The sequence below is a fragment of the Antennarius striatus genome, chromosome 3 (assembly GCF_040054535.1).
Source record: "Antennarius striatus isolate MH-2024 chromosome 3, ASM4005453v1, whole genome shotgun sequence".
NCBI classification, from domain to species: domain Eukaryota; kingdom Metazoa; phylum Chordata; class Actinopteri; order Lophiiformes; family Antennariidae; genus Antennarius; species Antennarius striatus.
The window spans coordinates 28,524,255-28,551,107 of NC_090778.1; the positions used below are offsets into that span (position 1 = coordinate 28,524,255).

The following is a 26,853-nucleotide window of genomic DNA, read 5'->3' on the forward strand; positions in this document are numbered from 1 at the left end:
CCCCCCGTCAATAACGCGCCGACACGCCGTTCACATCGTGTATTTTTAAATGTTATGAAAATACAATATACAGAGCAACGGAACAATGCTTTGGAGGCTGTTGCCACGGTTACAACAGGAAGTCCGCCCAATCGACGGGGATGAGGATGAACCGGAGACTCGTCCATGCAGGAAGTCTGACAGTCAACGTCTGAAGGAGGAAATCCATTTCCAAAAGGTACAAACCCCCCCCCCCACACACACACCTTGGTTTAGTCCACATGCGGTCTGGATCCGGACCGGTTCTGGGTTGTGTCGTAATAAAACGATAATAAAAAGCTGATCGTCTGATAATCAATCCGTAAACCGACGAGCTTCCGTCTCGACGTAATCCTGGAGACGTAACGACCCTCTGGCGCTTTAGGGGAGTCTGCCAGGTCCGGTTCCAGTTCTGGATCCGGTCCTGGTCCAGTTCAGTTCTGGTTCAGGTCCAGTTCGGGTCCGGCGCTCCTCTGGAAGGCATAGAGGTGAGTTTGTCCCCGCCCCCTCACGCCACCTCCTTCAGCGCGCTGTCGTTTAGCCGCTCCATGTAGCTGCGCAGCTCCTTGGCCCCGCCCAGCTCCACGTCCTGACACACCCACTTAATGTCCTGGGCGTGGCCCCCGGTCAGCGTGTTGACGGTCGGGTAGCTGTCGCCCGACGGGACGGTGGTGAAGGTGCTGAACTTCACCCGCTTCCTCTTGGTGGTGGGCGAGTCCGCTTTGGTGTCCCGGGAGGGGCCGCCCGCGTCCGCCGCCGCCGCCGCCCCCCGGTGGACCTGCCCCTGCACGCTCTTCTGCGCCGCCACGCCATTCAGCAGGTGGCTGCCCTCCTCCAGGTCCACGATGGACGTGTGCTCCTCCCCCTGGGGCGACAGGCTGCTCTGGCTCTCCAGGAGCTCCGCCTCGTTCCCCAGCCACACCCAGTCATGGGCGTGGCCGGCGTTCTCCTGGCCCTCCACCGACAGCTCCTTGTGGCGGTACTTCAGGGTGTAGGAGATGCAGTTGATGAGGAACACCAGGATGGCGAGGCAGAAGACGCCCAGCAGGGCGTACATCCCGATCTCCAGGTCGCTCAGCCCCCGCGCCGCCCGCACCAGGTCCTCGCCCACGTTCCGCCCGTGGGGGAGGTCCACCTGGGCCGGGAAGTCCGCAAAGTCGACGGGCGCTCCGCGGCCGCCGCCGTCGGGGCGGACGATGGCGCTCCGGGTGGGGGTGGCGCCCCGAGACACCTCGTCCTCCATGTCGGCGATGGAGCTGCCGTAGTAGTGGGCGTCCTGCCCGGTGCGGTCCTGGAAGGGGGACAGCCGCCCCCGGGGGTCCGCCTCGTCCCCGTCGGGGCTGTAGTCGCTGGCCCCGCCCCTGGAGCCGTCGCCCTGACCGAACTTGACCCTCACGCTGCAGCTCCCCGCCGCCAGGACGCTGCGGCGCTTGAACTTCTGGCAGAGCTCGCAGACGCTCATCTCCACGCGCACCAGCGCCCCCTGGCCCTCCGCCTGCGTCACTACCACCGGCCACCGCCAGGAGGCGCTCCGCTGCACCGACACCACCTCCTGGTCCAGGGAGGTGGCGCTCAGGACGAAGGCGTCCGGGTCGTAGAGGTCCAGGGGGGCGACGGAGCCGTCGCTGAACTGCAGCCAGGCGCTGATGAGCGCCTCCTGTGGAGACACGAGGAACAGCATCAGGGTCCCGGTTCTTGGGCCCGAACAGGAAGTGCCGTCCCAACCGCACGTCACGCTGCTTCGGCGGACCCCGCGGCGCCAAAAGGGGAAACAGATTAACGGATAGGAGGAAACCAAACGGCGTTGAGGACGAGGATTCGCCTGAAGGACGAATCCCCTGAGGCGCGGCGGCGGATCCTCGCAGCGCTCCGTTAATGCTCCCTAATTACTAACGCCGCAGGACTCGGAGCGCCGCTCTGCTCGCTTATCGCCGCGTGAAGGCGAGGCTGATAGCCGGCCTTCATCACCGGAGGAAGAGGAGGAGCAGACGCCGCCGTTTGATGGGCGGATCAAAGAGGCCAGAAGGAGCGCAGAGCCGCCGCCGCGTAGGAGCGTGATTCAACCGGCTAGTCATGTGTGGAGCGCACACACACACACACACACACACACACACACACACACACACACACACACACACACACACACACTTTGTTCTTTTGTTCAGAGGAGGGTAATTAACCACACACAGATTAGATCTGTTGTAACAGAAACTGATTCCAGTGAAAACGCATCCGGTTACGATTCTGTTCTGCTTTTGATTCTGTGACATCATAATAACTCATTTACATGAGGGAGGGGTCCAATGTCGGGGCGTTCAGAAGGCAAAGCTCAGTTATCTGTTTTAGTTTTATTTCAAACGGTTAAACATGAAACTCATGTTTACACCACATACAGGAAGTCCTCAACATATGGACATGAATGGTTCCTAGAGGTTGTTCATAAGTTGAATTGTTCGCAAGTCATTATTTATTAAAGTCTAATCTATAATCACCATTTGACGTCATTTAAATGTCATCACTACTCTAAATACTAAAGTAATCTCATTACTACTCTAAATACTACAGTTCTTTTCCCTCAGACTGACCAGAAACAATTCCAGGACATAAAAAGCAGAATAAATAAAATACAGGTTTAGCTTCAGTCGTTCTGATTAGACATCAGTTTAAACATAAAAATCTAGTTTAGGTCGTTTCTCTGGATTAACGTCTGTCCACCACAAATACTGGACTCTAGAAATCACTAGAAACCGTTAAAAGCTCATAAATCATGTTACTGTATAATAAATGAGAATAAAACATGTCGTCATATTAAAGTATGATAGATAGATAGATACTTTATTAATCCCGGAGGAAATTGCATATATCCATATATATATATGTACATATATATATATACATATACATACATATATATATATATGTACGTGTAGTTCTACCGTTAACCGTCACTCGTGATTTAATCCAGATTAGTTTACAGTAGACTGTAATCCTGATCATTTAAACCTTGAGGAGAAGAAACTTCCAGGAACTGTTGTTGGTGCTGCTCGGTGGGGGTTGTGGCAGAAAGGGGAACTGCAGGGCGATAGTCAGAAATGGCCGCGTGTCTGTTTGTATGTTGAGGACTATCTCAACGTCAAATAGAAGAAGCATTAAAGAATATCAGTCACACTTTTATAGGACCTCCCCCTGGGGGAGGAGCCGAGCGTCCGCTGGGGGGCGGCTCTCACCTGCTTGGGGCTCCGCAGCACCTCCTGGGTGGTGGTGGTGGCCAGGATGGCCCGGCTGCTCCCGGGGCTCAGCTGCAGGCTCATGGCGAGCCCCGACACCAGCTGCACCCCCAGCTCCGAGATGCTCACCTTGTCCTCCACCACCGTGATGGTCTTCTCCGCCAGGATGGAGTCCGACAGGGGGGACAGCACCTGGGGGCCCAGGAGGGGGGAGGGATTAACGCCACTGGGTCCTGACAGCATCATGTGAGCGTTTAGGCTCCGCCCCCACGATGTATGACAGGTCTACAGGTGGTTCAAGGACCAGAACCGCCCACAGAACCAAACCCGTCTCACCCTGAGGTTCAAACATGACTCCTGTAGCCACGCCCATGGGGGAGGGGGGGGGTCCTGATAAAAACACGTCTGATTGGTCTGAACACGCGTCACATTTATAAAGACACGCCTCCACGCCACGCGTCATGATCTCATGAGGAGGCCGGTCCAGTTAGCCTGAAGAACTGACGACCTACGGATGATCTGATGGGCAGCAGGAAACAGGAAACAGGAAGCGCACGTCTGCTCCAGACAGGAAGGACCAACGCATTTCTACACGTGTGTGTGTGTGTGTGTGTGTGTGTGTGTGTGTGTGTGTGTGTGCAGATGTCCGCGCGTCCCTGAAAGCATCACTTTAATGGTTTCCTGCTAACGTGAAGGAGCAGCAGAAACATCTGGACGAGTCGGGATGCGGTCTCCTCCGGGTGTGTGTGTGTGTGTGTGTGGGGGGGGCGTGGGGGAGGGGGCGCGTCGAATTAAACTCCTCCAAAAAACATTTAAAGTTTAATTCAGACAAAAAACAAATCAGAAACACGAACCGAACCCACAAAAGACCTCCTCCCCCAGGAGCTGAACTTCTAGTCGGATCTACTTCCTGGTTCTTCTCCTCATCACGACCCACCTGGATGGTGGTCATCCCCGCGTCCCGCCCCGCCAAGACCCTCCGGTCCAGCAGCTGGGCCACCCGGGGGTCCTCCACCTTCAGGAAGTCCCACACCAGCTCAGTGATGTCCGCCTGCCAATCAGAGCCCAGCATGAAGCCCGTCTGGCCCCGCGGATCCGCCGACTCGGCCACAAAGTGGGTCAGGACCCGGACCATGGCGTGCTGGTACTGCAGCGCGCAGCCCCGCCCCCGCCGGTCTTCATCATCGTCATCCTCGCTGTCCCGCGCCGACCTGCGAGAAAAACCAACAACCATTCACGTGCTAGCAGGCTAACAAGCTAGATGCTAACAGGCTAGATGGAGACGCTAGCAACAGTAAACGCGCTAATCGTCACACGCATCACGGATGACCAAAAACCCCTCCTTCATTTTCTGATGGTAGCGAACAACGAATCAGTCCGACCAATCAGACTCTGGCAGCTCGTGATGTCATCAAATGCTTTAGCATTTAGCATCTTAGCTGCTAGTTCGTCTTTCATTTCTCTGGAGTTCGCGCTCTCGACGGGACGCCGTCCAATGACAACACAGCGTTGCAGACGACCGCGGCGAGCGGCTAGCGCGCGGACGTCGTCGTTGTGAACGTTCACGCCGCTAATAGCCTCCCTGATTGCTCCGTCTCCAGCAAATCTCATTTTATTACTTTAGGCAACAAATCAGCCGACGAAGGCTCGCCAGGAAAATTGCTTTCAGTATGACAGAGTGCGTTTGAATGGCCGCATGCAGCTGCGGTGTGGTTCCATTTGGCTCAAACCGTTTCCTTTTATTTTGCTTCATTTAGCGACTTCCTAAAAACAACAGATGAGGCTCCCCGAGACGCTGATGGAGAAGAAATGTGGCTCTTCAGGCTCCGCCGGAGCCGCGCACGCAGAAGTGCTTTGTCGGCAGAGCAGCTGATACTGTAACTCCACCTGCCCCCCCCCATCCGACCCCCATCCGACCCCCCCACCGCCGGCGGCCGCTCAGCCGTCTCTCTGATGCTCCAGCGGAGGATGAGGTCAGGAGGAGACGAGAATCCATCTCCGTGTTTCTCTGTCGGTTCCGTCCAGACGTGACTGCAGCTCAGTGGGGGGGGGGGGGGCGTCACAAAGCCACACCCCCGTTTGATCCAGACACCCCCCCACCCAAAAAAAAAAAGGTTTCGAGACAATCAGTTCAGTACATTTTGTATAATTATGGAGTTTCGCCCAGAATGAGTTCCTGTGCTCCACACCTATAAAGAGCTAAGCTACAATGCTACAGGTTAGCCTTTAAGCTTCAACCAATCACAGCGTAGAGCTAAGCTAAGGCTAGCTGTAGACATTAGAAACATCCTCAAGGGGCGGGGCTGACCGCTCCTCATGGGGCGGGGCTGATCGCCCCTCATGGGGCGGGGCCATTCCTTTGACATCACCAGGAAACCCGGGGAGGAAACGGGCCTCTGAACATCCGTTGCCATGACGACGTGTCGACGCCGCGGCACATCCTGCTCCTGGAAGGTGAGCCAGTCAGAAACTTTTCCATTGCTGCCAGCCTCGCCGCCGGGGGACGGCGCCACTCGTCTCTCGCGGGCGGGTGGACGGTGGATCGATGCCCAGTCAACCCCCCCCCCCCCCAAGCCAAAACGTTCACTTTGTGAGGTCACGCCTGTTGTCCCTGATAAACAAAGACGGAAGGAAGACGGACAGGAAACAAAGCACGGCGCCGGCAGCGCACGCCGTCTGTCGCCGCTGATAAACGCCGGCGGGGGCTGGCAGAGCGGCACCCCCCCACCCCCCTCACCAGCTGTGGCATTTGTGGAACGCTGCTGCGCTGTCACTCTGAATAAGAGGCGAGGAGCATCAGCGTCGCCATGGCGACGAGCGGGACGAGCCCGACTTCCACTGTTAGCTTATGTTAGCCGCTGTTAGCCACTGTTAGCTGCTATTAGCCTCTGTTAGCCGCTGTTAGCCACTGTTAGCTGCTGTTAGCTGCTGTTAGCTTCTGTTAGCTGCTGTTAGCCTCTGTTAGCTGCTGTTAGCCTCTGTTAGCTGCTGTGATGCAGATGGAAACACGCGACACAGGGAATAGTTACCCAGAAGGCTCAGCGGCAGAAACTATCAGAGCGCTGGAAGGAGAATCCGCCGCCGACAGACGACGGAGACAAAAGCGGTTTAATCCAGTTTAATCCACTTTAATCCAGTCGTATGCTAACACGACGGCTAACCGCTAAGATAATCAGGAGCTTCACAGAAAAACATGAAACAAAACTTCGCTCCGACCAATCAGGAGGCTGCAGCACTGGATGCTGATGACGATGAGGTCTCATAACCCCCCGCCCCCCCTACCTGTGGGCGTCGCCCGGGGCGGGGACCCTCCAGCCTCTGACGGGGCTCAGCTCCGTGTCGGACACGTCGATCTGCAGCGGCAGGCGGGGGATCCACACGCTGAGCTCCAGGCGCCCCCCCAGGAAGCCGTAGGTGAAGTTCACCGCCATCCTCATCCTCCCCTTCATCTCCTTCCCGTTCACAAACACGTAGTCGCACCTGTCCGACACCTGGGGGGGGAGATCAGGGTTACACAACACTGGAGGCTGGGGGGTCGGAGTGGGGGGCCAGGGGGCGGGGCTTGATTTGATTAGGAGGCTTTCCACTGGAAGCACTTTGAACTACATGAAAGCTCCGCTCACCGAGGGGGGGGGGGGGCGGGGGGAGGACATCTTTGAACCTGAGGGAAAGCAGGTCGCGCCGGCGCTCTGATTAGAGCTCCCCCCGCAGCTTAAAGGAGCGGCAGATGGAAAGCGTCAACCCCCCCCCCCCCCCCCCGGTAAAACGAGCGAATTCCAACCATCTGTTTTATAAATTGCTTCAGAAACGCGACGAGACGCCAATTTCTGCGCCGTCGAGAGACGGGAGGCGTTTGATTAACGTCCAGGAGCGTCAACGCGCCCGGGGGCCTCCAGGGGGGGCCCGTCCAGCCTGCGCCCGCCGAGGCGATTCGTCAGCGCGTCTTTAGCGGGTTTCTTTTCTTGGCCGCTTCGTCCGATTGATCGGACGACGGCGACGGGAACCAGATGGAACGATCCCACTTCAAACGAGCTAACGGATGCTAACGGATGCTAACGGCGACCAGAGGGAACGCCGCTAACGCCGCTGACGCCGCGATGAAACGTTGAATAATTTCTCCTTCTGTTCAGGAAGGCTTGGTCGTGGCGCTGCGTTCACTGCTCCCCGTTCGCGCCGGAATAAAAAGCGTTTTTGGACGCGTTGGTAAATATTTGAATCTCAGGTGAGAATTTTAATTCTTCAGTTGGATTGAAGCCATTTTTTTCTTATTTATGTAAAATATGCAGATCAGGAGGCACACAGGTGTTCACAGGTTTCTCTTCATTTTAATACTGAAAAAATACGTTGGACATATTTAGCATTTTCTGTGACTTTTGCGCGAATAAAGCTAATATTGATTTTTGATTTGGCGCCAAATTTAACGTTTCTTTAAATATTTCTATGTCTTTTTGTGTGTAAACCTGTTTTCTGTCGCGATAATTCTGTTTTAGTTGTTTATGGAGGTAATTGATGATGTCATTTTGTTAAGCTTGGCGGCGCCGCTATTTGTTCTACAAAGCGTTGTAATTTTCCGTGACATCTTTCGGGTGATGTTATTGATTTGTGGTTTTATAGACGTATAAAACCAAAGGCCGGCGTCCAAACCCGCCCAGCGCCGCTTTTTACGGGGCCCCCGAGGGCCGCAGACATCACAGTCTGCACCACGCAATTACACGTGTCATTATGGAAATGCTGCATCCATAAACTGCGAGTCCCACAATGCATTCTGATTTGGTTTCACTCAGGCTAGCTGCCAGATGTCACAACGCCACAGATAGCTTCTCTAATGCTAGCAGCAGCGCTCTTAGCGGTTGAAGCTAAACTAGTAAAATACAAGAGAAGCTGATTCTGAGTGACGGTCAGTTAATAAAGAATATTTAATTTAAAAAAAAAATAAAATTGGAGAGGAAAAACATAATTTCCCCATTGTGTGGACGAATAAAAGTGGATTTGATCTTTAATTTAATCTTTAATTTAATTTATGTTAAATAAAAAACCCCAATGTTGCAGTAATAATGCACCAATAAGACTATTTCTGAAGCTAACCTGTCCAGTCTAGTGCTAGCAGCCTGCTAACGGGGCTAAAGCTAACCTGCCCAGGTCACACCTGATTGGTCGGGGGTCGGGGGTCCCGGGCGGGGCCCTTTGATCACACCTAACTGCATCATCGATAGCATTAACGCTGCTAATATGTTGATCCTATCAGGGGTCGCTTCCTGACAGGGTAATTAACTCCCTGCTGCCCCGCCCCCATCGATCGGAGCAGAAGCGATTACGGAGAACACACGGCGACACCCAGGACCCCCCCGCCGCCGTGTCACGCATCACGCCTCCCGCCGCGCCGCCATATTGGCAGCCGCTACTGCAAATCAATATTTGAACACACAGAGACATCCTCGATTAATCAGCGGCGTGGGGGGAGGGGGGTCGAGGGGGGGGATCACACGCTCTCCGTCATTCCGATTCGCCAAATGTCATAAACGTCTGGGAGGATCCGGCGCCGCATTAATCAGACGCGTTAGGCGGTGAGCGGGAGAACGCTCACAGAGGACATTACGGCCGCGGCCGTCCCAGGAAATTAACACCGCGCCAGACAGAAGCAATCCACGGCAGAGATGAGCGATGGGGCATGAAGGGGGGTGACCCTCTCTCTGGCGCCGACATGGAGCTGGCGTGACAGAAGCGATTAAGACGCCGCGTTCGACTCAACATGAGAAGAACATCTGGAGTCATGCTAACAGGAAGTCGTCGCTTCGCTCGGGGCCGACGTGTGGCCCGACCGCCACCGGGGGGCGCCGAGGTGTCACAATGAGGTGGACCCCCACAGACGACACTGAACAACACCTGGAAGTGTTAGCATCCTGCTAACGGGATCACATCCAACCCATTCAATCTGATGTTAGCATCCTGCTAACGGGTTTACACCTAACGTGTACAGTCTAGTGCTAGCATCCTGCTAACCGGTCGTAGCTAACATGTACGGTCTTGTGTTAGCACTATGCTAACATTCTTTAATTCCTAAATATTGACCTGATTGGGGGCGGGGTTAATTTTGTCTGATGCTATCTAAGAGGAAGTCCCTGTTTCTGACATGACCAAATATGGGCATCCTGGCAAAAACATTTACAGAAAATTAAAGAATGTAAAGAAGTTGTATATAAAGTATCTATAAGTATCTATAAACAAATAGTATCAATATCTATAAAAGTATAAAACATTTTTATAGAACTGTCTATAAAAAACAAAGTAACTGAAGGCGTCTCTTAATCTGGAATAAAACCAAAACCCGGAATCTCTGATTTAAAGGAGAATAAATCGTTCTTTAGGAAGTTAAATCGTTTTATCGGAAAGATGCGACACAAGGAATGAACCCTCCGGGTTCGTGGCTCAGCAGCATCAGAACCGGCCCCTGGGTTCTGAGGGGGGGGTGACTTCCTGTGACTGACCTTGACCACGTCCTCGTCGGTGGAGCGACACCTGACCGCTTCAGAGACGTCGATGACGGAGGCGTCGACCCCCACCGTCACCACCTTCACCGGCACCGCCACCGTCCTCCCCGTCAGGACCGCCGTGTTCAGGATCTCAGAGTCCTGGAGGGGGAGAGGAAGAGGAGGGACGAAGCAGCTGAAACGGTGATGACATCACAGCTCAGCTCCTGTGATCTCTGTGATGGTCGCGTTGGGACGTGAACCAGAAACGGTCCCAGTAGTCGGACTAATTCCAGATGATCTGACTTCCTGAATTAGGATTCAGATGATCTGACCTCCTGAATTAGGATTCAGATGATCTGACCTCCTGAATTAGGATTCAGCTCTGATGTCGTTTCCTGTCAGGAGCATCAACAGGAACGCAGCTCGGAATCCCGGAGCGGCGTCTTTTATTCATGTCGTCCTGGATCCACAGCAATTTGAAGGCGCTCCGCGCCCCCCGCAGAGGCTGTGATTGCCCCTCCCCCTGCATGTGTAATTACCAATAGGAGCCCCCCCCACACACACACACACAGTGGGACGCTCCTCGTCCGACTCCTTTACAGTCAGGACCGGCTGTCGTCAGCTCAGAGCCCAAAGGAGACGTAATTGTTGTTGGGGTTCGTTTATTTAATGGGGGGGGTCTCCAAGTGCATCAAACAACAAAAACACTGGGGGGGGGTGTAAAATTCTAAAATGTAGGGATAAAAAAATAAAAGAAACGGAATAAAAATGAAAGGAAACCTGTCAGGATTCACCAAAAAAACATCAAAGTGAGTCCAGATGGTTTCTGTCGTCTGATTGGCTGATGGACCGGGAACCTTCTGTTAAACAAGTTCTCACCGACCAATCAGCTTCAGCGTGTTGGAGCTAATGGCTAATCTCCGGGGTGACCTTTGGGGTCCTGACAGATCTGGTTCTGGGCGTGGCTTCCTCCCACCGACACACACACACTGACACACACACACACTCACTGACACACATACAGCACACACACACACACACACACACACACACTGACACACATACAGCACACACACACATACAGCACACACACACACACACACACACACACACACACACACACACACACACACACACACACACACACACACACACACACCTTAACCTTTCATTAGCGACCAGCTTTGATGTCACGCTGGATAACTGGGGCCAATTAAGACGAGCCTGAGTCGACGTTCATCTCTGGGGGGGGGGGGGGCGAGGAGCCCAGTCCACCAAATGATGCCGCCGCCTGTGAGGTCAGGGGTCGCGATTAGCCGGCGTGCTACTGGAGGCCGGGGGGCTGCTGGGTAATCGACCAGCGTGACAGAAGTGTCTCCTGGTGAGCGTCTCCGTCCCGCCGTCGGGACGTTCCACACAAACGACCTCACATCCTTCATTTACATATCCTCATCGGCGCCGCGGCGCCGCTAACGCCCGACGCGTCTCCGCTCCTTTCAGGTGCGACTATTATTTCCTGTCTCACCTGCGCGTTGAATAGAATGTCACCGTCCCCTCGGGGTAATAGCGTTACACCTGACGGGGGGGTGCGGCGGCGGATTTGTGCTGGTCCGTGTTTTTGTGACAACGCGTCGCGTCTGACGGCCGGCGAGGAGAGGAGAACAGTGAGATAACGTTAGCCTGAGAGGAGGAAATGATTATTAGTGGAGCCAAGAGACACAAAAACACTCCAAACGGCTTTTCATTACAGCTTTATGGACGACAGCATTACATAACAATGGAGGCCCCCCCCAGCGTTCATTTCATTTCCTTAAAGTGGACGCGCTGAATGAAAGAATTCTGCGTCTGCTGGGATTTCGTCTCCTACAGATGCTCATCAATAAAACATGAAGGACTAAACGCCCCCCCCCCCACACACACACACACACACACACACACAGCAGCTGGAGGCGACCGAACGGGTCGGGGGTGGGGCAACCCCCACAACAGCGGGATCCTGGTGCGCCGTGTCGGCGGTTCGCTCAGGCGAACACGATGGACGCATAGCATCTGATCTGAGGCAGGAGATCAGCGGCTATAATCAATTAGTAATCAATAAGATGTTCAGGTGTCAACAGGAAAGAAAGACCAACAAATTAAAACTACAGCACAGCTGGAAGCACAGGGTTACAGCCTTTGAAACAATCACCCAACCTCCTAAATTATAAAAAACATTTTCATCAACCAATAGAAACGCAGACTTTGTTTGTGAATAAATAATTATATATGAGTTACGTAAACAATGATAAAGAATGAAAAGAAATGCAAAAGTCACGGGAACACACGAGTTACGTCTTTACTCCACCAACGAGAACGAGATCCGGTCTCACTGATGTATCCATCCACCAACACGTGGTAAAGAACGAGATGCGATCTCACTGATGTATCCATCCACCAACACGCGGTAAAGAACGAGATGCGGTCTCAAGGATGTCGTATCCATCCGCCAACACGCGGTAAAGAACGAGATGCGGTCTCACTGATGTCGTATCCATCCGCCAACACGCGGTAAAGAACGAGATGCGGTCTCACTGATGTCGTATCCATCCGCCAACACGCGGTAAAGAACGAGATGCGGTCTCACTGATGTGTCAGCTTGTATCTCCAGTTCCTACTGTATTAACAAAGGTTCATTTCTACAAATCTGACAAGAAGTTGGTTAAAAACCAAAATGCTGGTCAACAGCTTTTAAAACGGATCTAATTTCTGTCCTCAAATGCTCCACCGCCACGTCAGCTGACATGAGCACCGCCTGATTGGCTGACGCCTATCCACCTGACCCCGCCTCAGTATCCTGTTGTAACGGCGGGAACACGGAAACGCTCCGTCGGGATGACGGTGTCAGAGTGATGGATGTCGACGCGCCGCAAATTAAAAATGGCTCCAGTGTCTCGTCGTAAATCAATCTCCGTTTGTGTCGAATAAGCGTCCGACAGATTTCCTGATGTCATTACGGGCGCCTGATGGCGCCGCCGCCGTTTGCTCACAAGTATTATCTATCGCTTCAAGATCAATCAGAACCGGGGCGTGACTTTATTGGAAAATATCCCAGCGAGCCGTATTTATGAGGACGGCTTTCCTCACACAGGCCCCGCCCACCGGCTGTCAGACGGGCTTGCTATTGGCTCGTTTGCCTGGAGTGTCAGAGCTGGAGCCCCTCCAGACCAAATCCAAAGCCTGACCCCCCCAAGAGGCTTGAGGCGACCTCTTGTCAAACTGATTATATTTATTCAGCACCTTATCCAGGAAGCAGAGAGGATGATGGGAGTACACAGCGCAGAACCCCCCCACCACCACCAGGAACCAGGTTCTGGTCCAGACCCGGTCTGAAGGTTCAGTTTCAAAATGTTTGGAAGGACTTCCTGTAGGAAAACCCAGACAGGAAGTCCTTTCCAAGTCGGGTCAGCGTTACGTTCCCTTCCAGCCGGTAACAGACTCCGCCCCCTGAGAGATGCAGCCTATCATCATCATGGACCCGTGTCCAGGATTCTACCTGATTAGATGGCTCTTTATCTGGGGGAGGGGGGAGGAGATTGGTTGGTGAGTAACAGCCCAATTTCCCAGATCGCCGTCTTTTTGTTCGATCTGGGGGGGAACCCGTTAGCATTCAGCTCACCGCCGCCGCGGCCAACGCACTCTGGGCCGCGATTTCTGCCCGAGTCTGGAAATAAGTGAGATTTAAGGCGTCGTCCGGGGCGACGCCGGCAGCATGAGAACCAGAGTCTCCGTCCATCCCGGCAGCGCTACCCGGCGCTAACGCATCCGCATTCTGACCCCCCCGCCGCCAAACAAATGATGGGGTCAAGCGTGGCGCCGCGGAGGAGACTCCCAGCGTTCCATTATTCATGACGCGGCCGGTAAACAGTCTATACGCATCTCATCATGTCACACGCTAAACGCTACGAGTCGTCCAGCGAACCCGAACGCGAGGCGGATCGTAAAAAACGGGCGCAGACGCCCGATCGGGGGCCGTTAGCGCCGTTATTGACGACTTGTCATCAAACATTTATGAGCCTTCATGTCATGTGGAGAGCATTAAAAGGGGCCTCGAGGCACGTCGATGGGCACCAACCTACGCTAAATGAAATATTCATCGCCCCGATAAACATTTTCATCCCTCAGAGGTAAACCAGAGACCAGAACCGGAACCGGAGCCTGAACCGGAACCGGAGCCGGAGCGGAGGATATGGAATAATGATCCACATTTCCTAAACTGTCAAGACCCCACCAACGGTTCAACCCCCCCAATCCCCTCAAGAACTCTGACTTACACCCATTGGACACCCTCCAGCCTTCTGAACTAGTCCTGAACTGGTCTAGTCCTCAACTAGTCTAGTCCTAACCTAATCTAGTCCTCAACTAGTCTAGTCCTAACCTAATCTAGTCCTCAACTAGTCTAGCCCAAGTCTAGTCCTAGTCTAGTCCTGAACTAATCTAGTCCTAAACTAATCTAATCCAATCGAATCCAATCTTTATTTGTTGATAGTCCTAAACTAGTCTACTGCTAAACTAGTCCACTGTTAAACTAGTCTACTGCTAAACTAGTCTACTGCTAAACTAGTCTACTCCTAAACTAGTCTACTCCTAGACTAGTCTAGTCCTGAACTAGTCTAGTCCTGAACTAATCTAGTCCTAAACTAGACAGTCTTAAACTAGTCTAGTCCTGAACTAGTCCTCAACTAGCGTAGTCCTAAACTAGTTAGTCTTAAACTTGTGTAGTCCTAGACTAGTCTAGTCTTGAACTAGTCTAGTCCTGACCTACAGCTGTTTGTGCCCCCATAGGACTGCAGATGTTGGGATTGAACCCCCCCATGAGACGCGTACGCCCCCTGCTGTCCTACACCCTGCCTACCTGTAGCTTTGGGGTGCAGTTCCCTCTATGAACACTAGGCCGCAGACACGAGCGCCACTGAGAGTCGGTTTGGAATCAAACCGTTTCAAACTCGATGTTGGATCTGGTTTTCGCGTTCGACTGACATCACTTCCTGTTCGCCGGCGAGCTGGAGATGGACGCGGCGCTATTAGAGGGTCTGAAGGAGCGGCGTGCTTTGATCAGCTCCTCGCTCCTCCACCCTTACCCCCCCTCTTCTGTTCCAGTGGGCGTTTAATTGGCTGGAAGAGAGAAACCCGGAGGAGAGTGGGAATAAAGGCCTCGGCGGCGCCGCGCGGAGCGATACATCATGGCGTGACAGCGACTGAAGTGGGAGAACGCTCGTGAAGCGGCGCCGCCTCTAATGAGGGCCTCTCTCCAGCGCCGCTTCCCCCCCCCAACGCCATCAGGAGACGCTCCCCCCTTTATTCTCCTCAGAGGTTGGAGGCTGCAGCGTGTGGAGCGTATGGCCCCGACTACAATGACCCGCCCCCAATGGAGCAACCCGATGGACCCGCCCCTGATGGACCCGCCCCCAATGGATCCGTCACTCATGGACCCACCCATGATGGACCCGCCCCCAGTGGATCCGTCACTCATGGACCCGCCCCCGGCCACCTGACCCCAGTGAGAACCCACGTCTATCTGGAGGATGATGATGTCACAGCTGACATCACAGCCCAGGTGGGCGGAGCCAGAGAAACACGAAAGATGAACCAGGAACGGGGGGGGGGGCTGATCCCAGCTGGACGTGAACCTGACTGCCCCCCCCCACCCCCCACTGCAGTGACTCCAAACGAAGGGCGACCAATGAAGCGTCAGGGCCTCGCTCCTTTTCATCAGCGCCGCCCCATCAGCCACGCCCCCCCCCCCCCAGGAGACTGGCGGTGACGGCTCATGGACGTATCGACGTTTTTCCAGCTGTAAACGATGATGGAGCATCTACACCCCCCCACCCCCCCTAAAAACTCATGTCGCCGCCAGTAAACAAGTTTTTAACACTCGTGGACTTCTGGAGTAAAGTCGTGAGTCATCGAGGGGCGGGGCTGGAGCAATGGCGCCCGGTGGGCGGGGCTTATGCCTCCAGCTGGGAACAGCAGCTCATGAATAAAACATGAAAATCCGCTTGTGATACCTGTGATACATCTAAATCACTGGTTCGGGGGGGGCGGCGTCCCTGATGGATTCCACAGGAACCAAGGTCAGATGGGGGGGCGCGGGGGCAGCAGCCCCCGCACAGCGACGGCTCTCTGCTGCCCCCGCTGTTTGAGTCGCAGAAACAACCCCAGCTGCTCGATTCAATTAACCAATCGATGACGAGTTCTCCTGTCACGCCTGGGGGAGACGACCCCCCCACCCCCCGACTGCTTCATCCGGTTCTGATGGCGATCCATAAACCAGCTTAGCTCGGATTAGTCGGTGTTAGCCGCCCTCTGGACACGAGGGCGGGCACAAAAGGTAAAACCACTTCCTGTCAGACTCAAGCAGGTGAGGAGGCGGAGCAGGAAGTTCACCTTTGACCCCAAACGGTGCCCAATCGGTCCTCCAGGTGATGCAAATCCACGTTTCACACGAACGCGGTTGCTGACACGTTGTATGACACCCCCCCCCCCCACCAGGAGCTGTCAACGGCATCGCCACCAGGTTGCCGCGACGATGGATGATCTTCTGATGTCACGGTAACAAGAAAGCAGCGACGGATCAGAACGCATTCATCAAAAGCCATGGGGGTCACATGACCGCCTGTGTGTGTGTGGTGTGTGTGTGTGCGTGTGTGTGTGAGTGTGTGGCTACTAAATGTTTTTCGCTCAGGCGACAGCAGAGCAGTTAGCGCCACTCTAGTTGCATTGTGGGTCATGTGACCCACAATGCTTGTCGCGCTCTGTTAGCCTAATTAGCATTACATGCCGTATAGCGCACGTGCATACCGGAGCAATTAGCGCGAGCGACTTCATTAGCCCGTGAGCTGCAGCCGTCGCTAACGGATCGCTCGCCGGCGGTCCATCCATCAGCCTCTTCAGAAATGCCGCCACTCGTTGGCGCGGCGAGGAAACGCTATGGGTTAGCGCAGCGTCGCTATCCCGTTTTGATGAACAACGCGCGGCGGCGCTACCTGTGCAGCACATGTGCACGATTACCCGGCACGCGAGCGTCGGGACGCGTAACGATGCGTTTGATAAATGTTCGTCCAGATTCCACCGGGCCGGCGGCAGCGCGGCGGCGGCGGGAACGGAACCGAAAGCAGTAAAATTAAACATCCATCGGCGGATGTTGATGGATCACGTTATCGCGCCGGAGCACATGTGGCCAGAGGAGGCCGCCGCCATGATGTATTGTTTAACGATGTCCGGGAGCGGAGTGTGAATACAAACGCCGGCGGCGGCGCGGCGGCGGCTAGCGTTCCTGTTTGGTGTCCGGGCCGGAACAGGAAGACGGATGAGACCAGAGATGATGGATGCGCCGTCCTCCTGCTCCCGCTCCATCATCACGGCGAGGGCGGTGATGATGATGATGATGATGACGGCGGCCCGGACAGGCGCGGATTGCTCCGCCATGCTAGCGGATAATGGAGCGGCGTCCCACCGCGCGACGGAATCCGCTCAGGCATCCAATTACCGCCTTTCAGATCCATCTGGAATGGAACCGCACCGCCCTCCTGACGCTCCCGGTGAAACCCGGCACGCCGTGGCGTTGGAGGAAGAGGCGGAGGAAGAGGAGGGGAGGCAATTAATCTGGAACGCCGCTAACGCTAACGCCAGCTTGAGCAGAAAAACACTCACAGGGAAACAAAGAACCAGCAGGGGGAGCGGCGAGCGGCGAGGGCATCAGAACCATCGCCGCTGTTGCCGAGGCCTCTGGGAAACAAACGATTAAACAAAAAGTGACCTCATGACCTCCACATGTGTTAGCATGTGATGCTATCATGCATTAGATTTCAACAGGAAGTAAAAATGAACGCTTTAAGAACAAGGGATGACGCAACGCTGCCTCTTGTGGCCAAAATGGGAATTACAATTAAACGCTTCAATTCTGGAAGAAAAAAAAAATTAAACTTAAACAAAAAAAGTAAAAACTTTTTTTTTTCCACCTGGAAATAATAATTTTTTTCACGACCATCCTGAGAAGGAACAAGGCAGAACGATCAATCACGTTCCTGAAAAGCACCGTTAATCAATAATGTACATGTACAGGCCGTGTTGTAATGCAGGTCTGGGTTATTGATCCCACCGGGGGCCCGGCCTGCAGCTCAGAGAAGGAACCTCATTGGCTGCTGGTTGTGAAGGGAGGAGCCTCAAACACTTCAGCATCTTCTGTATTGATTTATTCAAACTTTACCGGCTGATAAATGGAATGTGTTGACGGGGGGGGGGGGGGGGGGCACACAGTGTGGGGGGGTGCTACCTGCTCTCTGCCCCGCCCCCCCGTCTCCATCACTTCGGAAGCTGCTTCCATTCAGTTTGTTTTCCCTTCGGAGGTGATGAGGTGATGAAGACGCTGCTCCTCCATTACGGGCTTCCTCCCTCCTGCCTGGGGGGTGGGGGGGGCAGTGTGTGAGTGTGTGAGGGGGAGGGGGGGGCAGGAACCAGAGGAACGTATCTGTGGGCCTTCACGCCACAGCGATCCCCAGTAATCTAATTCAGCCTCCTCTTCCTCGTCTGTGTGCCGCTCACATCGGAGCAGGTAGAACTCTAGGGGGGTGGGGGGGCACGGGTGAGGGGGGGGGCAGAGGTAATGACGTCTGAACGTGTCTGCATGTGTAAGTGTGTGTGTCGTGTGGTAAGCCGTGTGGAGATGCATTCTGGGAAGTCAGGAGAGCAAATAGAGATAAAGTAGAACCTAACCCCCCCTGCCCCCCCCACCATGCACTGTTCAACCAGTCTCACACACACACACACACACACACACACACACACACACACACACACACACACACACACACTCCATCCTACCTTCTATCACCCCCCCCTTCCTGTGGCTCCACCCCCTTATCCTCCCACCAATCATGAACAGGAACTGGACTGATCACTACACATGCCCTTATAAGGCATTGTGGGTGTGTATAAACCTAGCGATGACACCCTCCTTCACTCCAGTCATTATGGGATGTATTCTCTGACTAACTGCGACAGCGCGTCGTCGTGGCGACTCACCATGGCCAGAGGCACGATGCCCGCCAGGTCCTCCTGCGCCAGTCGGATCTCCGTCTCCACCTCCAGTGTGGCGGCGGCGGTGGGGGCGTGGCCGACGGGGGCGTGGCCGGCGGGGTACTCTACCTGCCAGGCCATCCTGCGGCTGCCCAGCGGCTCTGGGTAGCTCTCCATCTTCAGGTCCACCTGGAGAACCTTCAGAAGCTCCGCCTCCGACCTGCGGGGGTCAGGAGAAAGAGAACGGGTAAGTGGCTGGGGGGGCGGGGGGTGGAGGGGGCATCCGACCTGGCAGCGCCCGACAACTGTTTCCACGGGTTACGTAACAACTAACAGAAGCTAGAATCTCATGGCGGCTCCATCAGGCACCGCCCCACTAAGGCGCCGCCCCTCTCAGGCACCGCCCCTCACAGAGGGGAGGAGTTTAAAGAGTCATTTAATATAATTTTAATACAACAAAAACCAGAGGCTTGTTATAAAAACTGAAAGAACGACTGAATGATGCATCAGACTACAAACAGGAAAGAGATAAATAATGGAAACGTTTCATTTTCACGTTTCCACGCCGTTTCTACGCCGTTTCCACGCCGTTTCCACGCCGTTTCCACGTCGTTCCGACAGAAACGCTGCTCCGGGTGCATCCGAGCAAAACAACCCAGTTCTCACATCCGACAGAGGTGAGCAGAAATAATCCAGATGACAATCAAACAACTTGTGTCACGTCTCATCACAGGGAACCAATCAGAGCGGCGAGGACCTGAAGGCGCCGCTTGACATCATCGCTTACGTAACGGCGGGGAAACGGGTGAAGGTTTATCAGATGATAAACTCCACAAAGTCCCCCAGCTGACAGACAGGAAGTGATGCGCGGCAGGAAGGTTTTATTGGACCGTACAACATTAAAAACAGGAAGTAAACTTCCACCCTGACCGTGACGCAGGAAGTGGACCGTTACCCGCTCCCCCCGCCTGATCCGGTTGGCGGCGTTTAACGGCGGCGCTGAGCGCTGTGGATTTTATACGTCTTCCTTCAATAAAAAGCTCTACAAAACATCACGGCGCTAAAAACAGATGAAAACATCTGAAGTCACGTCCAATCGGTGACGAGTCACACAGGAAACAGATCCGAGAGCAGACGCCAAAATAAAAGACCTGCCCTCCAGAGACGGTTCCAGGTTAATGAAGCATTCACAGCAGCAGCGTGACCCGCATTCATAACGCCTTATAATACATTCATAATGACTTATAACTAATAGATTCATAATGCTTTATAACAGATTCATAATGACTTAGAACTAATATATTCATATTGATTTATAACTAACAGATTCATAATGACAACTAATACCGCACTCATAATGACTTATAACAAATAACACATTCATAATGACTTAAAACTAATAGATTCGTAATGACATAACCAATAATAAATTCATAATGACTTAAAAAAAACAATAGATTCATAATGATTTATAACCAATAAGATTCATAATGCTTTATAAATGCACTTATGAATGGACATAGCGCCTTGTGACTACTTATACGGTATATTCCTGATTTCTAGCTACATTTATAAACAATGCTTTATAACTACACTCATAATGCGTTATAATGATGATGTCACCAATCGTCACGGTAGCCACCAGACAAGAGTAGGAGAAGCCTGTAATTAAGTCATCTTCATCATCTATGCCACATCGTAAGTGGCTCTTATGAGCCTGCATGGACTGACTTAGGGCCCGTTATGAACACTGACGGCAGCTGATCGCAGGAAGCAGGACATGTCATCCAATCAGATCGGGCGAAGTCGTCAGGACTTCCTGTTGTCACGTTTCATTCTTTCTACTCTCGAAGCTAATCACGTAGCATCAGAGCTAACAGAACCCGTCAGTTCTGAATGACACGTCAGGCCAACACGCGTCACATGACTCACGCCAAGTCACGGTCGCGGCGTCCTGAGCTGACCTCACCTCTCGTGCGTCGCCGTGGGAACCGCTGGTTTCTCCGTCGCTTCCAGCAGCGGGTCTAATTCAATTAGCCACGAAAAGCCCGTGGCCGCGTGCCACACAGCTGGCCCCCGCCTGATAATTACCCACAAGCCCACGCCGCGCCACCGCATCCCAGTCCAGACAGGCGGCCGGAGGGCAGCCAAAGATAACGGGCCCCTGAGCGCGAGGCCGGACCCGTGACAAGATGGGACGTGACAGGGCTCCGCCCCAGACGGCCGGTGACCGACTCGCCCAGAGCGGCGCGGAGGACGCCGCCGAGCAGCGGCGAGGACGACCATTAATCACCGTGACAACGGTGGGCCTGACGCCACCGAACAGACGCGAATAGCTTAGCATCGCAAAGAGCCGCTTAAGATGCGGCGACGGCGCCGGACGTCAGTGAGCGGCAGATTGATGACATCAACAACACCGACGGGTGACATCACGCCTCCACACGCTCACCGGGGTATTTACAGACAAACACACCAATCACGTTGTTGACAGGCTTTAAATCTGCACCTGTCCCTTTAAATGATGTCATGATGAAGATCCCATCAAGTCTAACCTGACTTGAATAATTCAGACTTTATCAACACGGAATCGATCAAACCCGACTTTAGTTTTACTTTAAAATGCAAATCAGTCGATACCGGGCTATAGTAGCGGCCACTAGCAGCTAAGCTAAGCTAACACAGCACGGAGGGAACACCAGCATAAAGTGACAGAACCAATCAAAATCCAGGATGAAGATCGGAGGGATTTTCTTCTAGTCCCACCCTCCAGAGAGAACAGACCTGATCGCTCCTTTATTAAACTCTGTGTGTGACATTCCTCATTAAAGTGACACACACACACACACACACACACACACACACACACACACACGCACACACACACACACACACACACACACACTGAGGAATGTTTCCATGAACAGGTCGTGGAGAACGAACCTCAAGCAGACGCGCTGAATGGAAACGGAATGGCAGATGAGGATGCATAATGCAAGTGTGTGTGTGTGTGTGTGTGTGTATGTGTGTCTGTGTGTGTGTATGTGTGTGTGTGTGTCTGTGTGTGTGTCTGTGTGTGTGTCTGTGTGTGTGTGTGTGTGTGTGTCTGTGTGTGTATGTGTAACCAGGCCGTTAATTCATTTACAAAGTCGTGTTCCCGTGGGGAACCACCTAGTCAGTGCTTAAACACAAGTCCACACGGGTTGATAAAAGCAGACACACGTGTGTGTGTGTGTGTGGGGGGGGGGGGGGGTCGTCTCATGCAAACTACTTGTGGAGGAAAAAGAAATAATCAAATTTGTAGCTTCAGTGGTGCCTGAAATCAGCACCCTGAAACTCTGCTGTTCTCATGCTCCGTCACCTGGAACGGCAATAAACCAGTCAGAGATGAAGCCAGGACACACACACACACACACACACACACACACACACACACACACACACACACCTATGCATACATGTATGAGTGTACCCGATCTGTAGCCCGGTGCTTCCATGCGTGAATCCGCTGCGGCCGACAAACACTCCAAACATCTGTACTCAGAGGCGGGAGCTAGCGGCGCGGCGGCTACACGTGTTAGCATGTTCACGTCCCGCTCCAGCACACGCATGCTAAATGTTTCACATACAACGAAAAATCACAAACACAACAGCTGCAGCGGCGTCTGTCGCTCCTGATGCTTCCTGTTTGTTTGTTTGTTTGTTTGTTTGTTTGTTTGTTTGTCGGCAGGATGAAACAAATTATAAACACCTTCTGACAGAAGAGCGGTCGCTAACACACAGGTGCTAACACACAGGCGCTAACACACAGGCGCTAACACACAGCCGCACAGGTGGTTAGCTCGCCTGATGATGCATCACGTGAGCCATTAGCATCATTAGCGTCGTTAGAGGGCTCACTGGGCGGAGCTGAAACAAAGTCATTTTCTATTCGCCGCTTCCATCAAATAACTTTATTAATTCAAAAAGGCTCAAATGCATTTTCTGGCTCCGCCTCCAGACGGGGATTTGATGTTTGGTGTTTTCATCGTAGAAAAAAAAGCTCCTCAAAAGCGAAATAAATAAGCCCGACATGAAGGAATCTTGAAGATTTCTCAGGAGATGAAATTTAAAAAGCTAAAAGCTAATCGCTAAAGTTCAAACAATCCTGAATTAATCCTGACTTAATCCAAATGATAACAATCTGAGCAAAGCAAACAACAGCGTCTGAACCGTGAGGCGTTCACTGACCAGCATGCATCTCTCTGACCTGTGACCCCCAGCCCTGAGGATGAAGGGGCGGGGCTTCTGTACACTTCGGAATCGCCCAACGCATCGCATTCCAGCGAAGCGGACAGGAAACGCCTCCTCGTCCGTTTGCGGAACGCCGGCTTCCAGGAAGCGTGTCCCGGAACACGTCTCAGGAGTCCGCCTGATTGGACGACTCAGGATGGACTTCCATCAGACGTGAATGGCTCCCAAACGAGCGTCCAGCCGCGAGGTCGGAACGCCGTTGCCGGGCCTGATTTCTGGGTGGAGTCCCAGCGTGACGCCGCGACCCGGCGCCAGCGCCGGCGTGTCCACGGGTTCTGATTAGCTGCGCCGCAATCAGGGGAAAAAAAAAAAAAATTTCTCGCTGCCTTGGATTCGACCCGTTCAGACGCCGCCGGCGCATTCAGAGCTAATTTGAAAAGCGAAGAATGCTGCATATTGACTGGCGTTGCCATGGAAACCCCTTATTATATTTATGATTTGGCTCCTGTCACAGAGGAGCGAGAGTCCAGCTATGGATGGAGACAAACCGGGTACGGCGAGTCCATTAGGGTCGCTACGGCGACGAGTATCCGGATACGCATCGATCGCAAGAGAACCGAGCCCTCGGCGAAACCGCGGCCACCGGCTCTTTGGGAGCGATTTAAGAAAATACGAGCGGCGCTGGCTGACAGGAAAGGATAACGCTCCCAAAATTGGCGACACAGAAGAGCGAAACGCGTTCGCCGTTCTCCAAACTCGTGGTCGTCCGGTAAAAAGTGGGAAAAGCAAAAACGGCGGCGATAACATCGGCTGGGCCGGAGCATCGTCCTAGTCGCCGTCATTTCCTTCAAGTTAACAAACTAATACTTTTGATTTATGGCGTGTCGAGAGATTTTCATTTTCTCATTCTGAACAGAGCGGGACACAAACAGAACAAACACCAAAGCGGGAAACGGAAAAATAAAGTCCAGAATTAAAGGAAGGACGAATCCTGGAACACGTCCGCCGTCTGGACAGCGGAACTTCGGCAGAAGTTTCCAAACTCGTAAAATAACCTGCTTGAATCCACGGCGCAGACACGTCTGAAGGAGAAAGAGTTCCCGAGGCAGAGCGACCGCGTCAGGGCTCCCCCTAGTGGTCAAAACATTCTGCCGTTTACTCAAAGCTGAAATTACACGATTTTTCAAGCAGAAAGAAGGCGTTAAACTTCTTCTGGTTTCCAAAAGTTCCTGTCGGGTTTTGGGGCTTAAATGCGATAGAATTTCTTCTACGGCGCCCCCTGGTGGAGGACATGTGAGGGCGAGCTAGGAAAAATGAAGGAAACTGAAGTCAGGGAGCACTTCCTGCAGGTCAGAGGACGATGGATTCTACTTCCTGTCTGATCCACTTAGGATAAACCTCCCGAGTCTGAGAGTGGAGGACGAACAGAAGGTCGAGACGGCGTTCTGCTGCTCGGGAACGAATACGACAACGCAATTAAGAACTTTCTTTTTCCTCTTCTTTTTTCCTGTTTGCACCAAATCAAATGTCAGCTCATTACAGGAAGTTATTATCCAGGAATTATCTCCTCATTATAAAGACGTGAAGACGCTCCCTGGTGTTAGCATGTTGCTGTTAGCACGTCACCGCCTCCTGCTGCCTCTAAAGTTCCTAAAGTCATTCAAACATCTACAACCCGGCGCGTTCACGAAGGTGTTCCACGTCTTCCACTTTGTTCTTCCCAACAGTGACGGAACACGGAACGTGTTTCTGTCAGTTTCATGTGCGATCACGCCGTTCACCGTTCTGCAGGAGCCCATTAAAACGTCGCTCCGTCCAAAACAACCTGCAGAGCTGGAATTAAAGCGCGTTTTAATAAACATCAGACGCGTCGGAATCATTCTGTCCTGTTGGAACGCCTCGCAGAGCGGAGGCTGACTCCATTAATTAGACCAATCCCACGAAACAATCCAGGCATCAAACACGCCGTTAGCTTAACGGAGCTCTGAACTACACACACACACACACACACACACACACACACACACACACACACACACACACACACACAGGACGGTGGAGTCCAGAAAACTTCCCAAACTTTCCTCACGTCAGTCGTTAATGGAACGCACCCCGCCAGCAGCCGCTAATCAAGACTAAACGCTTTCCTGCAGGGGGGGGGGGTGTCGTTGACGTCCGTCAGCTCAGGGGATGGGGGTGAACGGCGCAACAACCCCCCCCCTAATGACGGTACTTATCATCAGCGGTGACCTCCGACCTCCACGCATCACTTCCTGTTTTCCGGCGGTGCGAAGTGGAAGATAATGAACTGATGGTTACGCTCAATTTTCCTCACACACACACACACACACACACATGACCCAGATGGTCATGTGACCATCTGGGTTCGTGCCACCTGCAGCTGAAGTCCTTAAAAACCCAACGCCGTCGCCGTGGCAACACAGCACACCAGAGTCAACGGCGCTGGAGTGGAACCAGACCTTCGCTCCTCGCTCTTCATCATTAGATGTGTGACCCCTGACCCCGCCCCGCACACGGGTCAGCGTGTGCATGTTTACGACATGTTGTTTACAGACAGACCGGTGGTAAACAAGGACAGACAAGCCAGATGTCAGAGATCAAAGGGGATCAAAGGAGATTAAGGAGATTAAAGACAGAAAACATGATCAACATGGAACGCTAGAAGAGACACGTGTGACGTGACACGCCCTGACACGCCCCGACACACTCAACACGCCCCAACATACTCCAACACGCCCCGACACACCCCTACACACTCAACACGCCCCAACATACTCCAACACGCCCCAAAATACTCCAACACGCCTGCTGCTCCACATGAACACGTGTAAAGGAGCGTGAACACACATGTAAATGAGGGCAGTCCACTCCTACATTTTAATGAAGACGTGTTAACTTATTAAACCAAGCCCTCTGATTGGCTGATGTCGGTCATGTGACTCCTAGACCGTTAGCACCTGGATCATGTTTTGGGAGATCGATCTGACTCGATCGGTTCCAGCTGTGATCTGATCTGATCAGTCTGGATCCTCATCATTGATGACCTCACAGCGGGGGGGGGCGGAGCTTGTTGGATCCAGATCGGGGCTGGATCTGATGTCATCGTCCAATCACTGTCCTTGTTATGACAAACACATCATCTGTCCTCTGACAGCAGGGCGGGTGTTTGGACCTCAGCCCACCGTAAACAAACAAACAAACAAACAAACAAACAAACAAACAAACCCTTTCCTCCTGGACGCATTAATGCCTCTTCATCCATTTGAAAGTGCCGGCGCCGCATCAGGAGCCGCTCCTCTTCCTCACTCTGAACCCGGAGCTGTTTGTCAGGCCGGGGCTCCGCCCGCAACTCATGAATATTTAATGAGCATGAGATGGAAGTCATCCAATCATGAACACAAACAAAGCTCCTAGAATTTATGAAGCAAAGTTGATGGTAAATCTACAGATTTATTTATTTAGATTTATTCTTTCTTATTTAAAAAAAGAAAATTCACTGAAATCAGGTAAAAAAAAATAAAAAAATTATTCATAAACACACGACTTCCTGGGTGGAGCTTAAAAAACCATTCATTCACATTTATATTTATTTATTTATTTTTATTTTTTTCACATCCCAAAATAAAAAATAAACTCCTGACACATTTTGAGCGACGCCGCTCAAACAACGATGTAAACAAACAAACAAGAGTAAACACTGAGGGTTGACGTCGCCATGGAAACATTCCTCGCCCGTAAACGCCCTGGAGGCGTGGGGACGCCGTTAATGATGCGTCGTTCGCACGCCGGAGAGATTCCATCACGTGTTGGAGTCGTTAAACCCACGAGACGCC

The 26,853-nt window shown here is 52.9% G+C and overlaps 1 protein-coding gene across 1 annotated transcript in view; it reads right to left on the reverse strand.

Moving 5' to 3' along the window:
* The window catches only part of si:dkeyp-14d3.1 (transmembrane protein 132C), a 65,935-nt gene continuing 39,082 nt past the window's right edge, over window positions 1–26,853 (reverse strand). Inside the window, exons 4-9 of the mRNA XM_068311639.1 lie at window positions 18,776–18,989; window positions 9,731–9,874; window positions 6,528–6,736; window positions 4,183–4,456; window positions 3,246–3,437; window positions 1–1,675 (exon numbers count right to left, since the gene is read on the reverse strand). Coding sequence (XP_068167740.1) covers window positions 527–1,675; window positions 3,246–3,437; window positions 4,183–4,456; window positions 6,528–6,736; window positions 9,731–9,874; window positions 18,776–18,989 — 2,182 coding nt within the window. The 3' untranslated portion in view covers window positions 1–526. The remainder of the gene's footprint in view (window positions 1,676–3,245; window positions 3,438–4,182; window positions 4,457–6,527; window positions 6,737–9,730; window positions 9,875–18,775; window positions 18,990–26,853) is intronic.